The sequence below is a fragment of the Alligator sinensis genome, unplaced genomic scaffold (assembly GCF_000455745.1).
Source record: "Alligator sinensis unplaced genomic scaffold, ASM45574v1 scaffold1311_1, whole genome shotgun sequence".
NCBI classification, from domain to species: Eukaryota; Metazoa; Chordata; order Crocodylia; family Alligatoridae; genus Alligator; species Alligator sinensis.
The window spans coordinates 234,526-247,272 of NW_005843018.1; the positions used below are offsets into that span (position 1 = coordinate 234,526).

General features: G+C 37.4%; 1 protein-coding gene across 2 annotated transcripts in view; it reads right to left on the reverse strand.

Annotated features, from left to right (window-relative positions):
* Positions 1-685: 685 nt before the first annotated feature.
* Positions 686-12,747, reverse strand: part of BMP5 (bone morphogenetic protein 5) — an 81,938-nt gene continuing 69,876 nt past the window's right edge. Inside the window, exons 5-8 of one of the 2 annotated variants that reach the window (XR_003092029.1) lie at positions 8,067-8,143; positions 6,025-6,135; positions 5,510-5,616; positions 1,896-1,979 (exon numbers count right to left, since the gene is read on the reverse strand). Coding sequence is in view for 1 of the 2 variants with exons in the window: in XM_006036775.2 (XP_006036837.1) it covers positions 1,830-1,979; positions 6,025-6,135; positions 8,067-8,143 (338 nt within the window). In the remaining variant the exon portion in view is untranslated. Of the gene's footprint in view, positions 1,980-5,509; positions 5,617-6,024; positions 6,136-8,066; positions 8,144-12,747 lie in introns of both variants that reach the window. The other variant, XM_006036775.2, reaches the window with a different exon arrangement.

The following is a 12,747-nucleotide window of genomic DNA, read 5'->3' on the forward strand; positions in this document are numbered from 1 at the left end:
GGCTAAATCACTTTGTAATTTCACAGACAACCCAGACATGCAGGCACATGCCTGCAGTGGCTCAGGCTAGAAGCTGAGGGGGCACTACAGCAGCCTTCCCTTCCCTTCACAGAGCTGAGCTGAGGCCAGGCCTCAGCAGGATTAGGGAGAGTGCCCTGCCTTGATAACAGAGCCTTTATAAGCTCTGTTACCAGCATTTATCACCCCATCAGAAAATAAACAGCCTCTATCATTATTTCAAGTTATTCTTAAACAAAGGAAGGGAGGGACATTACCAGCTGAGCTGTTTATTAACTTCAAAAAGCCCTAAGCTAACACTGCTGTCTGCCACAGCATGGACTGTAGCCAGCATGTGGTCTGCTAGCTAATGCTGAGGTGTTTGTGTAGGGCAGAGGGGACAGGAGATCCCTGCTTAGCAGAGAGTGGTGAGGGGAGGGGGAGAGCAGAAGGAAGCCAGGCAGACGTTGCTGTGCCTGCAAGTCTCTGCCGGAGCTCCAGCCAGGGAGCAGAGGGGAGGGGCCAGCTCTGCTGTGGAGCAGAGAGCCCCACCAAGCCCAGAGAGCGTGCCAGGATGCTGGGGGTCTCTGATTTAACTTAAACCAGCAACGGGTTTGGGACAGACATTGCATAAACCAGTGTTTGAGCCAAATCAGTTACGTCTGATACTACATTCAACCAGGTTTATCTCAAACCGGTTTCAGCCATTTTCAAACTGGTTTATGTGCACTAAACATTTGTTCTACTACAGGTTTAAACCAGTTTCTGATCACTTAAACCGGTTTATGTGTAATGTCAGTTGCTAGCCTTGATGAATGGATAAGTTTTTGGCCTCAGCTGATGCAAGACATCAGTATATTTTCTATCTTTCTAAATGCCTCTCAGGGTACCAAATTAGTAAACTCAGCAAGAAAGGAGAGCTAAAAAGAACCAATTCTTTCATGACTATTCTCCTTTCACATACAGTGACTCTTACCTGTATCGTAGGGTGACTCACGTGTTTATTTTGTGCCATTGTTAAGTAAAAAAATATCTGTTATGTTACATATAATAGGTCAACATGATGTCTTTGAGGTAAGAAGATTATACCTCAGCTTTTTCTACTGTTGACTTGGAAAGTTATAGATAAAAAGGCTATCCACAGAACTCCTGAAGCTTTGAGCCTTTTGCAAAATCTACAACCTGCAAGCCAAGAAGTAACATGCTCCTCCAGTTACACTGATTTTGTTAAAGAAAATAGTTATAACAATTATATGCAGTCTTCCAGTTCCTATGTTCTATCTACCATTTGTTTATTCAAACACTGTTCAACATTTCACTTTATCTAATAGAGCAGAACTTCTATAATAAAAATTATGTTTAGTCAAGCATTCTATTTAGGTTTCTTTTTTCTCTGTGACTTTTCTAAATAAATATCCCACCATAGTTTTCATTGGCACAACTTAACCAAATGTATTCAATTTCCTTTAACAATATAAAACAGTCACAAGAGTTCTGGAGTTTCTAACTTAAAAAAAAAACACTATACAAAGGTTTTCCCTTAAAACATTGCAATGGAATGAAATAGATCCCAGCATGATCAATTGAAAATATGCTTTGGAAGTTCTACTGCATAAGTAAGGTGACACATAAAATAAACTGTTTTGAAATTTTGCTCATACAAAAGAAACTATATACCTTTAAATAAATAAAAGCTACTATATACATTAAACTGTACATTTAAATGAGAGATGACATGAAATTGAATAAGTTTAGGGCTGGCTTTTCAGCAGCAAGGATGGTATCCTGATTTATAAGTCTGAATAAACTCTGGTTTTGATTTTTTTTCCATTCTAGTGGCAGCCACATGAACGAACCACCATATTTCTATATTTTTTCAAAATAACATTAGAACTGTCATCAAAGTAAAGCACTGAGATTGCATTCAGTTTTGTAGGTGCACAGCATGGCTTGGGTACATGATCAGGAAACATAAGATGAACCTGAAAAAAAAGAAAAAACAAGCAGCTCATATATCAAATAGAAAGGTGCTGTGCCAAAATCCATGCAAAATATCTCTCTCCAAACTCTCAGCATTTTAAAGTTTTAGTTATAGCTATTTTCATACAATGCTTACCTCCAAGAATGCTCCACTGATTTCAAAAGTGCAGTGAGAGCCATGCAATAACAGGAGATGGAGAGATAAATTAGGAGGAGCAGCCAAGAGACAAATTTGCTTTTCATATGATATTTGAAAAGAGTTAGAGTTAGACTCAGGAAACACTTAAACATATGGGTAATGCCATCTCTACTCAGGACAGCACTTGCATGCTTAACTTGAACCACGTGCTTAAGTCCCTGACTTCAATAGGACTTAAGCACATGCTAAAGTACTTTCCTGAATTTGGATGCTTTCTTGAATCAAAGCCTTGATAAAGGAAGAACATATGACATTTATTTCAGATAGCAAATGCCATGGAAGTGAAGGTTCTCACACAGAGGCTAAGCACAGAGATTCAAAAACCCTGAGGTGAAGCAATCTAAGTTTTGCGCTTTACTCTAAGCACCCGAGGTTAGATCAGAAGTGAACAGAACAGATGTTTGCCCTTCAGTGGGGGCAGGAAGCTTGCAAACTGCCTGCACTGGCCAAAGCCAGAAGCTTCTGCACACTGCCCAGCAGGCTGTTGGGAAATGCCAAAGCCAACTGAGCAGTCAAGCAGCTGGCCACACCTGGTTGGCCAGCATGGCCCCTCTCCCCAGCCCTGCCCCCGTGCCAATAGCCAGGTGTCAGTGGCTGCAGGGGTGGGAACAGAGGTCTCTGCCCCAGCCCCTTCCCCAGACCCAAGCCAGCACAGCTGGGGGGTGAGGGGGCTGCACCAGGGGCCTCCACTCCCTGATCCATCCTGCCTCCCCTGTCACAGGCAGGATGTGAGGCTGGGGACAGAGGCTTTGCTGCCTCAGCTCTGTGACCACCCAGGAGGCAGGGCCAGCTAAGTTTTTCATGGGAACATGAGCCAAATTACAACACACTTCTCTGCAAGGGGCCGAAGCAAGAGGGGACCACAAATGTACCTGGGATGCCAGTGGACTGCAACCTAACTTGAGTCACTAGAGGACCTAGTACAGAGGTTTGATAGACCAATCTAACATAAATCACTTAAGTCTGACAACACATTGATCCAGGTCTATATTAGACCAGGTTCTACCATTTTTAAACTAGTCTACATGCATTGAGCTTTGTTCAGTTACAAGTATTAACTGGTTTCCGAGCACCTATACCAGTTTATGTGTAATGTCTGTACCTGGCCAGAGTGTCTTGATTCTGAAAAGGGACTAAGAACAAGATTCTTCTTCAGCATCTTTACATATTATCTTGCTAATTATGGTCCTAATTCTGCTCTCATTAAAGCCCAGAGCAGTTTTTTCACTGATTTTAGAAGGAGCGGAGTCAAGTCATGAAATGGGTGCAAGATGTAGGGATAGATGGATAATGATTTCTATGAGTTAGACTGGAGTAGGTCAATAGGAGGTTAAACAGAAAGAAAACAGTTTGGAACAGTATCCCAGCACTAACACAGATCTAGTGGAAATATTTGAGAATGGGAAAAACAAGTTCTTTGTACTTGAAAGAAGGTTGGAACTAATATTCTGCACAAGCTAAAGGGCTGATAACTGGGGAGGCCAGAAAGAAGGGAGTTATAATAGAAAGGGCAAGAGATTATTGAGGCATGGGTGAAGACTTCAACAGTAATAGGTTTCATTTGTATGTTAAGTCTTTCTAAATCTGTTATAGCCATCTGCCTAGCAGTGATATAAGCCTGTAGTCTTTGCCAAACAGCAGAGAACAGTCAATCAGGAAACAAATTTTATATAACTGTTACCATGAGAAGATTTTTTAAAATAAGCAATAATAAATCCTGAAGTAGCAGTTTAGGAAGGGCTTAAACACATACATTTCAAAATTGCTTAACAAATGAAAGCAAAATATTGACAAAAGAGAGAATTTTCCTCTTCTAAGCAGATTTTCACTCTGCATAATCCTCTGGATTCTACTAACCCCACACCCACGAGCTCTCCAGTTTTAGGAACCGTATATATTTGTCAGGGATACATTCAGTTTTTACAAAGTACAATTTCCAACCCTCTCTATAATGAGGACAGGTTTGCACATATAAACTATGCACAAGAATTCTCTGTCTCCCCTCACTCCCTCCTCAGACCCATGCCTAGAGCCCTTTAATCATGTAGCTGACATTTCCATTACTTTTTAGGAGATGTGCCATTGCTGATAGCTAAGATGCTAGGGCCTCCATAAGCTGTGTCCTGGATATTTGCCAGTGAGACTGCTCCTCTTCTAAACAGCTTTTATAGATTCTGACCAGTCTGGGTCACAAGATCAAGTTGACAGCTCAGTGATATGAGGAGCAGCTGGATGTGGTGGATTAAGTCACATGGGAGCTCCTGAAGCTGAATCCTGGTTCTAACACTGACTCTATCTGTGAGCTCAGTCAAGTCACATGATCATTCTGCCAAAACAAATCCTTAGATCCAAACACACCTGCACTCCATGAAGTGCTGATAAAATTTTTATAGTCTCTAATAAATGTGATACTAGCATATGGAAATAGGTTGAGATTTTCAAAATCCTTCTGCATCAGCCTACCTCTGATTTCTCAGAAGTCAGTGGGAGTATATCCATTTACTCACTGACTTCAATAAAAGAGATACATCTTTTCAAATTATTTTATTTGGGAAAGTTTTTTTACTGCTGTAGGCAACTTAGATCTTTTTCCAGGAACAAACAAGTGCTGGACCAAAGGCTTCCCCCATGCTTCTTTTAAAAAAGGCAGTTAAATTTGAAGAGGTACTGAGGAAAAAGCACTTCCCAACCCAAAGAGCAGACCTTTTCAAAATGATGTAATCACAATGGGTGGGGATTGATTACATTTGTGTTTGGGTGGGATGCATGAATAACTATTTCCCAAACCATCCCCATATGCACACCTTGAGCAATTCTAGATTTTGTAAAATTAAAAACAGAAAGCTTTCAGCTACTGTTATCCCAACTAATTTATGTGCAGTTAAAATTCCATTAGGCGCATAGACTTTTGGCTACACAATGGCATGCATGTATAAAACAGGCAGAGGCGGTATACAGTTCCTAAAAGGCCACAAAAAGGAGGGAAAATTAAAGCATCTGATTTTAAATACAGAAATCTGAAAAAAAGATTCTACAAAGTAAGTCTGGTAGATACTTGGAAAAATTAAATGCCCAAAAGAAAGGATCCTTGTATAGTTGTACCTTGTATGATACATGATTATATAAGAGACATCTTACCTAAGGTATCGTTGGCTTTGGTAGGTTTTCTGGGCAATGTTTACATAATGATAAATAGTTATTGACCTACTTCTCTTCAGTTATTCATTGCAGATATATGATTATCTTCAGCATCATAAACACATTGGTATATTCCTTGCCAAGTAATACCACACTTTCACTTCTTTTACACAACACGTCTTGCTTATTTCTAACCTGTGTCTTCCTCCCTTCTTCTACCCTCCCTTCCTGTGTTTCAGTTCTTGCTCAATTGACTGTCAGGATGGAGGATACAAGATCAGTGAAGTTTTGGCTGGGGCTCACTGAGACATGAGAGGTTGAATGGGAGGAAGGGGAAATAAGACATTTTAAGCATTTTTCTGATAACAGCTGAAAACAGTCACTGTACACTGTATAATGTATTCATGTTAATAAGGAGGTCAAAAGTTGTATAAAATACTTGGAAATTGGGTGGGAATATTATTTTGCTTCTTGCTATGACAGTATTTTCATATATTATTGTATTTTAAATGGAATGTAAACCTATCACACTGGGCATTCTGGACATTTCATCCACTTGCCATTGCAATCATTGAAGCGTGTCTTTGTAATGGGTTGTAATTTAAACAAAAATAATCCAAACCTAATACTTATAAACAAAGAGGAAGATGCAGTCATTGCACAAAGATTCTTTGTGCTCAAAAAATGATATAACATAGACATAGACATACCAAAGTCTGAACAATGGCATGGTTGGTAGCATTCATGTGGGCATTGAGTGGAAAAGAACATTCTCCATCACAGTAAAAGGCAGCATAACCCTCTGGAGCAATAATCCAATCCTGAGAGAGAGAGGAGAGAGACAAAGTAGATGAAAAAGCACTCAATCCTTTCTAATTCAAATGTGTATCAACCAAAATTGTGTCTGTGTATCACATGGTCCGGGGAAAAAAATGAACCTTAAAATAAGGTATATATATTTTCAGAAATAGTCCTAATCTCCTTTCCTAGAAAACAAAAGTGAAAATTAAGTTAAACCTAGAATTATATATTGAATAGCCTGCGTAACCAAACTCTGAGGGAATTCAGGAAACTATATGTACAAACAAGCCTTTAAAATATGTTTCCTCCTTTCAAATTCTTGCATACTTTCTGGTTCAGTGTAAATATGCAAAATGCACCACTCTCCACCATACCCAATATCATTGATGCTATGATTTGCATGAAACTAAAAATATGTATAGTCACTAAAACTGCATGTGACCATACACATTAGGGATATCACAGGATAATCCATTTTGGATGCCTTTACTGAACCAGAAAGCATCTGAGAATTATTCACAGAGAATGAAAAGTATTTTAATAGTTTAGTTATTCTCCCTTAGCCTGGCAGAGGTGATCATGGTTTGGGGACAGAGTATTAAGTACAGATTGTTGAGGTTAACCCTATTTTCACTTTAGCCAGATTCAGTTTTAGTTTCACTGACCTAATTCTGAACAGTTTTACTTGGTTAAGTGTTCACATTAAGAAAGATTATGGCATGTTACATTGCTAAGACTTTCAGAATGCCTTACAAAACTGTGGGCCAGATTCTATCTGTGTGTAGAAAAATCTAGAGAACTGAAGGTACTTGGAAAACTTTGTCTAGTAAAAAGAGTGGTGAAGTGGTTAGGGCTTGAGATAGGGAGATCTGAATTCAAGTCTCTGACCTGCAACAGATAGTTGTATGATCTAAGAAAGCCATTTATCCTTTCTATGCCTCAGAATCTCTTCCTTGCCTCACTGAAGGATTGTGAGGGTAAATAGATAAAATATAAGATATTACAGTATTTTATAAGGCAATATGAGTAGCTAAAATAGAAAATGTAGAATTCTTGAAAGACCATTGAAGGAGTTAAAGTTTAACTCTGTAGAATAAGCAGGGAGCTCTAGTCCTGCAGATGCCCTATAATCTACATACAAAGTATGCAAGAAACCATAGAAAACAGAAGCGGTTGGGCAAGTGCCTGCTACATCATCTCTGCTACCTGAACACAGAGTAAAACAGCTTTCATTGGTTGGGAATGACCTATCATTATTCCTGAAAATAAAGATGTCCCTCTAATCAGCTTTCTTTTAGTCTGATAAAGGTAAAATTGAGGCTTTTCTGGGCTTTGTTGCCTTCACGGCTACATTTCACAATCAGGCAGGTTGAGTTGATTTTGAAGTATATCAATGCCACTTATCCAGAAAAAGGGGTTGCAGCTGGATAGTATGGACCATCCTGTGTGCCCCTAGATCTCTAAGAGTAAGACCCCACAATATCCTGCTCACAGCTGTCATTATGTGGCACTTGTAGAGAGCCAAATTTGGATTTCAAACATTCCTGTACCTTTGAGATGATCAGAGCTGGAATTATGGTTCCTCAAATACGAAAAAGGCTTGAATGGCACTACTGATGAACCCCTAAACGAAATATAGAGGATGTTCTAATCTGGTATAATGGGAGCCCATCTCTAATGAAATGTATATCCTTTTCCAGGCTATTAATGTTTGAAGGATTTGTCACATACCAGTCAATTCTTTCCTTGCAGAGATCAATGAGCTAGAAAAAAGTAAACAGTTCTAGAGCTATTGCCAACGGCAAACATATAGTTTAACAGATAACTGCAAAATGATTGTTCCATCTGCCTCCTTTAATTTAGTTCCAATTATCATCAGGAAAAATACAACTATTGGATGACTCTAAAAAGAAATAGCACAAATTAAAATGTATAGCCTTTGTTTTCATACCTGCCATCCCAAGTCACGGAAGCTCACATAAAGTTCATGTTTTTTACAGGCTTGTTTTTGTTCACTTGTGTTATAATCTACAGAAAACAAAAGCAAAAAACCCAACACATTTAGCAATACTGACTTAAGTATTAGTTATGTTAAGTTTTCAGCAAAAACATAAAGAGGAATGGAACAGAAAAAAATGTCTATTATTTTGTTAAAGATGGTTAAAAAATCAACATAAACCTTTGAGGTTCAGAATCCCACATCTCAGGCTTGTATGATTTGAGGATATAGTGGAAACAATGCCTCTAGTACTATCAGAAAATTTTTACCCACTACCTACTTACTGAGTAGCTTTGTAGGTCTGATAATATTGCAGAATTAATTCTGCAAGCTGGAAGATGGACACCAGGGGCCTGATCAAAACTTACTGAACCCAAGTGCCACACAAATAGACTGGAGGCCCAATTTCAAATTAAAAATAAAATGTTTTCAAAATTATGTTTAAATAATACAGGTTAATTAGTTACAGTTATTTAAATATTGCTGCATTTTGTAGTGTTATATTTTAAACATTTTCTAACTTATTTACATAAATATATATATTTTCACCAAGAACCTTCAATTGTTAACAAGATAAACAGGTAGAAAAACAGATGCTTTTTAAAGACTTGAATCACTGCCACAGATTTCCCAGGCTGGAGGGAAACAGAAAGCTTTCTCTGAACTCCCTTGTTAGGGAAGAGCATACTTTCTATGGAAGAGAGAAGACTGCTTCTCTATTGCCTCCAACAGGATGAGAAGAGAGAGAGAGAGGGCAAATGACCTCATGCCACCCAGGCACCACCTGTGGAGTTCATAGGATCATAACATAGTAAACACTGGAAGAGAACTCATGAGGTCATGTAGTCCAGCTCCATGCTCCCTGACTAAACTATTTCAGACAACTGCCTGCTCTAGCTCTGCGGTTGTCATTCCTGTTAATACAACTAAGTCTGCTGTTAGCTCATATACAGTTAATGGTCTACCATAAACCCCTGGTCCTTCTTTGCAGTGCTGCAGCCTAAGCCAGCCATTCCCCAATCTGTATTTGTGTATGCAATTATTGTGTTCCAAGTACAGGACTTTGCACTTGTCCATGTTGAATCTCATCTTATTGATTGGAAACTATTTTTCCATTCTATTCTGGTTATTCTGGATCCTAGTCCTGCCCTCCAGAGTGTACATCTACAGCTAGCTCAGTGTTATCCATTAATTAGCTATGTGTGTACTCAATCCATCATCATTAATAAATCATGAATGAAAATGCTGAACAATACAGACCCCAGGATAGACCACTGTGGTACCTCATTTGGTAACTCCTCCCAACTAGGAATTATGTTTAAAAATCATTTTAAAAAACCCAAAGAAAAACAGAAACTGAAAAGCAAAAGTGTGTGTGTGTGTGTGTAAGTTTTAAGTTTTTTATAAAAATTTTGGTTTTCTTATTCTAATTTCTAAAGTTCCTATTCTGATATATAAGCTGATTTCTAGGTTTTGTTATTTTTCACAAAAAAAAAAGCTTCAAAAAACAGTTTCAAAAAAAGTTTGCTTGGAAAATTTAGAAGTGGATTTTTGTTCAACTTCTGATGAAAAATAATTGACATTTTTCTGTTATCTCTCCAAATATTGTTAAATGAAGTGAACAGCTTTTTTATGTTGCCTCTGGAACATACATTAAGTTCCTTAGAGAAATTGTCACTGGCAGTTCTTGTTAGAAGTTGGGCCTTCATCCTACAAGCTTCCTTCAGCTCATTAGAGGAAAATTCTGAAATTTGTGCCTAACTTTTGTTAAAAATGTAATGACATAAATAAATAATTTCATCATTATCTTAAATTTACAAACAAAGAAATCAAAGAAATACAGACCATCTAGTTTTTCCTTTGCTGTGCGATCAAATTAAGTGTACTTAGTCCATCTCTGACAGACACAGACTTTTGTCAAATCTATTCTTAAAACTTCTGAGAAAGGGAATTCAACAAACTTACCCAAATACCTAAAGTAAATCTTCTTTGCTACAAATTAAGCTAATTACTCTTTATCCCACCCCAGTGGATATGGAGAACAATAGTTCATTGTTCTCTTTATAAACATTTTACTTATGTGAAGATAGTTATCCTATGTTCCCTAAGTCTTCTCCTGATCAGACTAAACAAACTCCATTCTTTCAACCTTCCTAATACGTCATGCTCTCCAAACCTCTTATTTTTGTTCTGCTCCTTTGGACTCTCTCCAAGGTATCTGGATTGTTTTTAAAGCATGGTACCCAAAACTAGATGATGTATTCCACCTGAGGCATCACCAGCACCAAGTATAATGGAAAATTCCTTCCAATGTCTTGTATATGAGAATCATGTTAATTCAATCTGAAATGAGATCTGCCTTTTTTTCTTGTCATACTACTACATTGCTGATTCAGATTTCATTTGTTATCCACTATAGCCCCTGAATCCTTTCAAACCATATTGTTGCTCAGCCAGTTATTCCCCATGTTGTACTTGTGCATTTGATTTCCATTTTCTAAATATAGTACTCTGAATTTGTCATAACTGAATTTTATTTTTTTTATATTGGACTGCTTCTTCAATTTATCAAGATTGTTAGGAATTCTAATGCTGTCTTCCAGAGTACTTGCTATCTCTCCCAGTTTGATATCAATCTGCAAATGCTATATGTGTAGGCTCTAATTCATTATCCAAATCACAAATGGAAATATTGAAGGACTTTACTTGAAATGGTAGTGTTGAGGTGATCTTGTTGGCATAATGGTCCAAGAGATATGTGACAGTCAAGAATTTTTGTGGGAGATATTTTTTATTGGAGCAACTGTGTTGTCAATTAGGGTATAGAAATAGGCAAGCTTCTGCGTATCATTACACCCTTCCTTAGGCCTTCCCAATTTGACAGTCAGTCATTTATAATGCTTCTCTAATGACAGCTTTTTCCATCCCACTTGTGCCTCTATCTTATAATAATTTCAAATAGGTCATATTTCCCTAGGTTCCTTATAAAAGCTTCATATGAGAAAGTGCTAAAATCTTTACAGCCACCCAGATATATTGCATTTACTACTTCTCCTTTATCTCCTAGACAAGTTTACCCTGCCAAAGAAAAACTAAATTGGTTTGACATGACTGTCCCTGCTGAATCAATGGTGGCTTTCTTATGACCTTATGAACCGGACTCTTTCATAATTTACTCCAGTGTATTTCTGGGTATCCAAGGTAATGAACAGAAATAACAATTGTATCAATATTATACAATACTTATGTAGGCTGTTACAGCCTAACTATTAGGGCTGCATATTTTTGTAGCAACTAAAGTAAAGCAAAACCATTGTAACTTTAACATTGTTTCTTCAGAGTTAAAATGACAGTAATTTGAATAACTTGTATGACTACAGGGGTATGTAGATGTAACAGTTACATCATAACAGCTGATTTGCACTCCCAAGTTGAAGTTTCCCTTCCTTTTTGGAAGCCATTAAAACATATGTTTGCCCTATGGCCAAAGTTAGGGTAACTAGTTTATCATTCCCCAGATCCTCTTTTCCCCCCTTCTTAAACATAGATATTATGTTTGCCCTTCTTCAGTCCTCTGGAATGTCCCTTCTCCTCCAGGAGTTCATGACAATAATTGTTAATAGTGCAGAAATTGCTTGGGCTAGTTGCCTTTAAGTACCTTAGAGTGAATTTCATCAGACCCTGCCAACTTGAATACATTTAAATCATCCAAATATTCCTCAACCTGTTCTTTTCCTATTCTGGCCTGTGGCCCATTCCACTTTTTAAATGAAAAATATTACATTTCTTGTCCCAGTTAAACATTTTTTTCTGAAGACTGAAGAAAAAAGCCCATTCCATACTTCAGCCTTCTCTCTGTCCGTGATCTGCTCCTCCACCCCATTAAATAATGAACTACATTATTTTTATCATCCTTTTATTTCTAACATATTTATAGGACTTATAGGACTTGCTCAATTATTTTGCTGAAGTGGGCTTTAGTACCCACCACTGTGCAATACTGAATCCTTAGTTAATAATGCCTATAAGTCAAATACTATATTTTAACTTCTTAAAAGTTTTCTTTGTCAATTTTACATGAATATTAATGTGCTTGACTTCTACCAGCACTGATTCTCACTGAGAGTAAATTTTGAACTCATGTGCACCAGCTCCCAAAGTAAATTTTAAATGAATATTCTATGGAAATCTACACAAGATTGGTTATATGAATAACAATCACAAAGTGAAGGAATAGAAACAATGCCAAAAGTCATTTCAAATTTTGGTCATAGAGTTTAGAGTAAGAAGTTATAGCATAAGCAAGATGTATGGAATATATTCCCAAGTAAAACACAATCAGAAAGCAGTGAAATTTGGAGTATAAATTGTTCTTTATCAAGTTTTTCCTCAGCCAATAGCTTTTTACTTTTATATATAAACACAAAATTTTTATCACCAAAAATATAACAGAATGGTCATGAGGCTTGTGGAAGTATATATATTTGGAATCATAAGGCTCATGCCCATTCTCTGATAGTTTGGGTTATAAAGGGTTTGTGTTTTACAGAAAGATACATATCCAGTGCATAACATTATATAAATAACCTAGGATAACACAGGTTTAATACATTTTTCAAGTAATTTCCAGGAT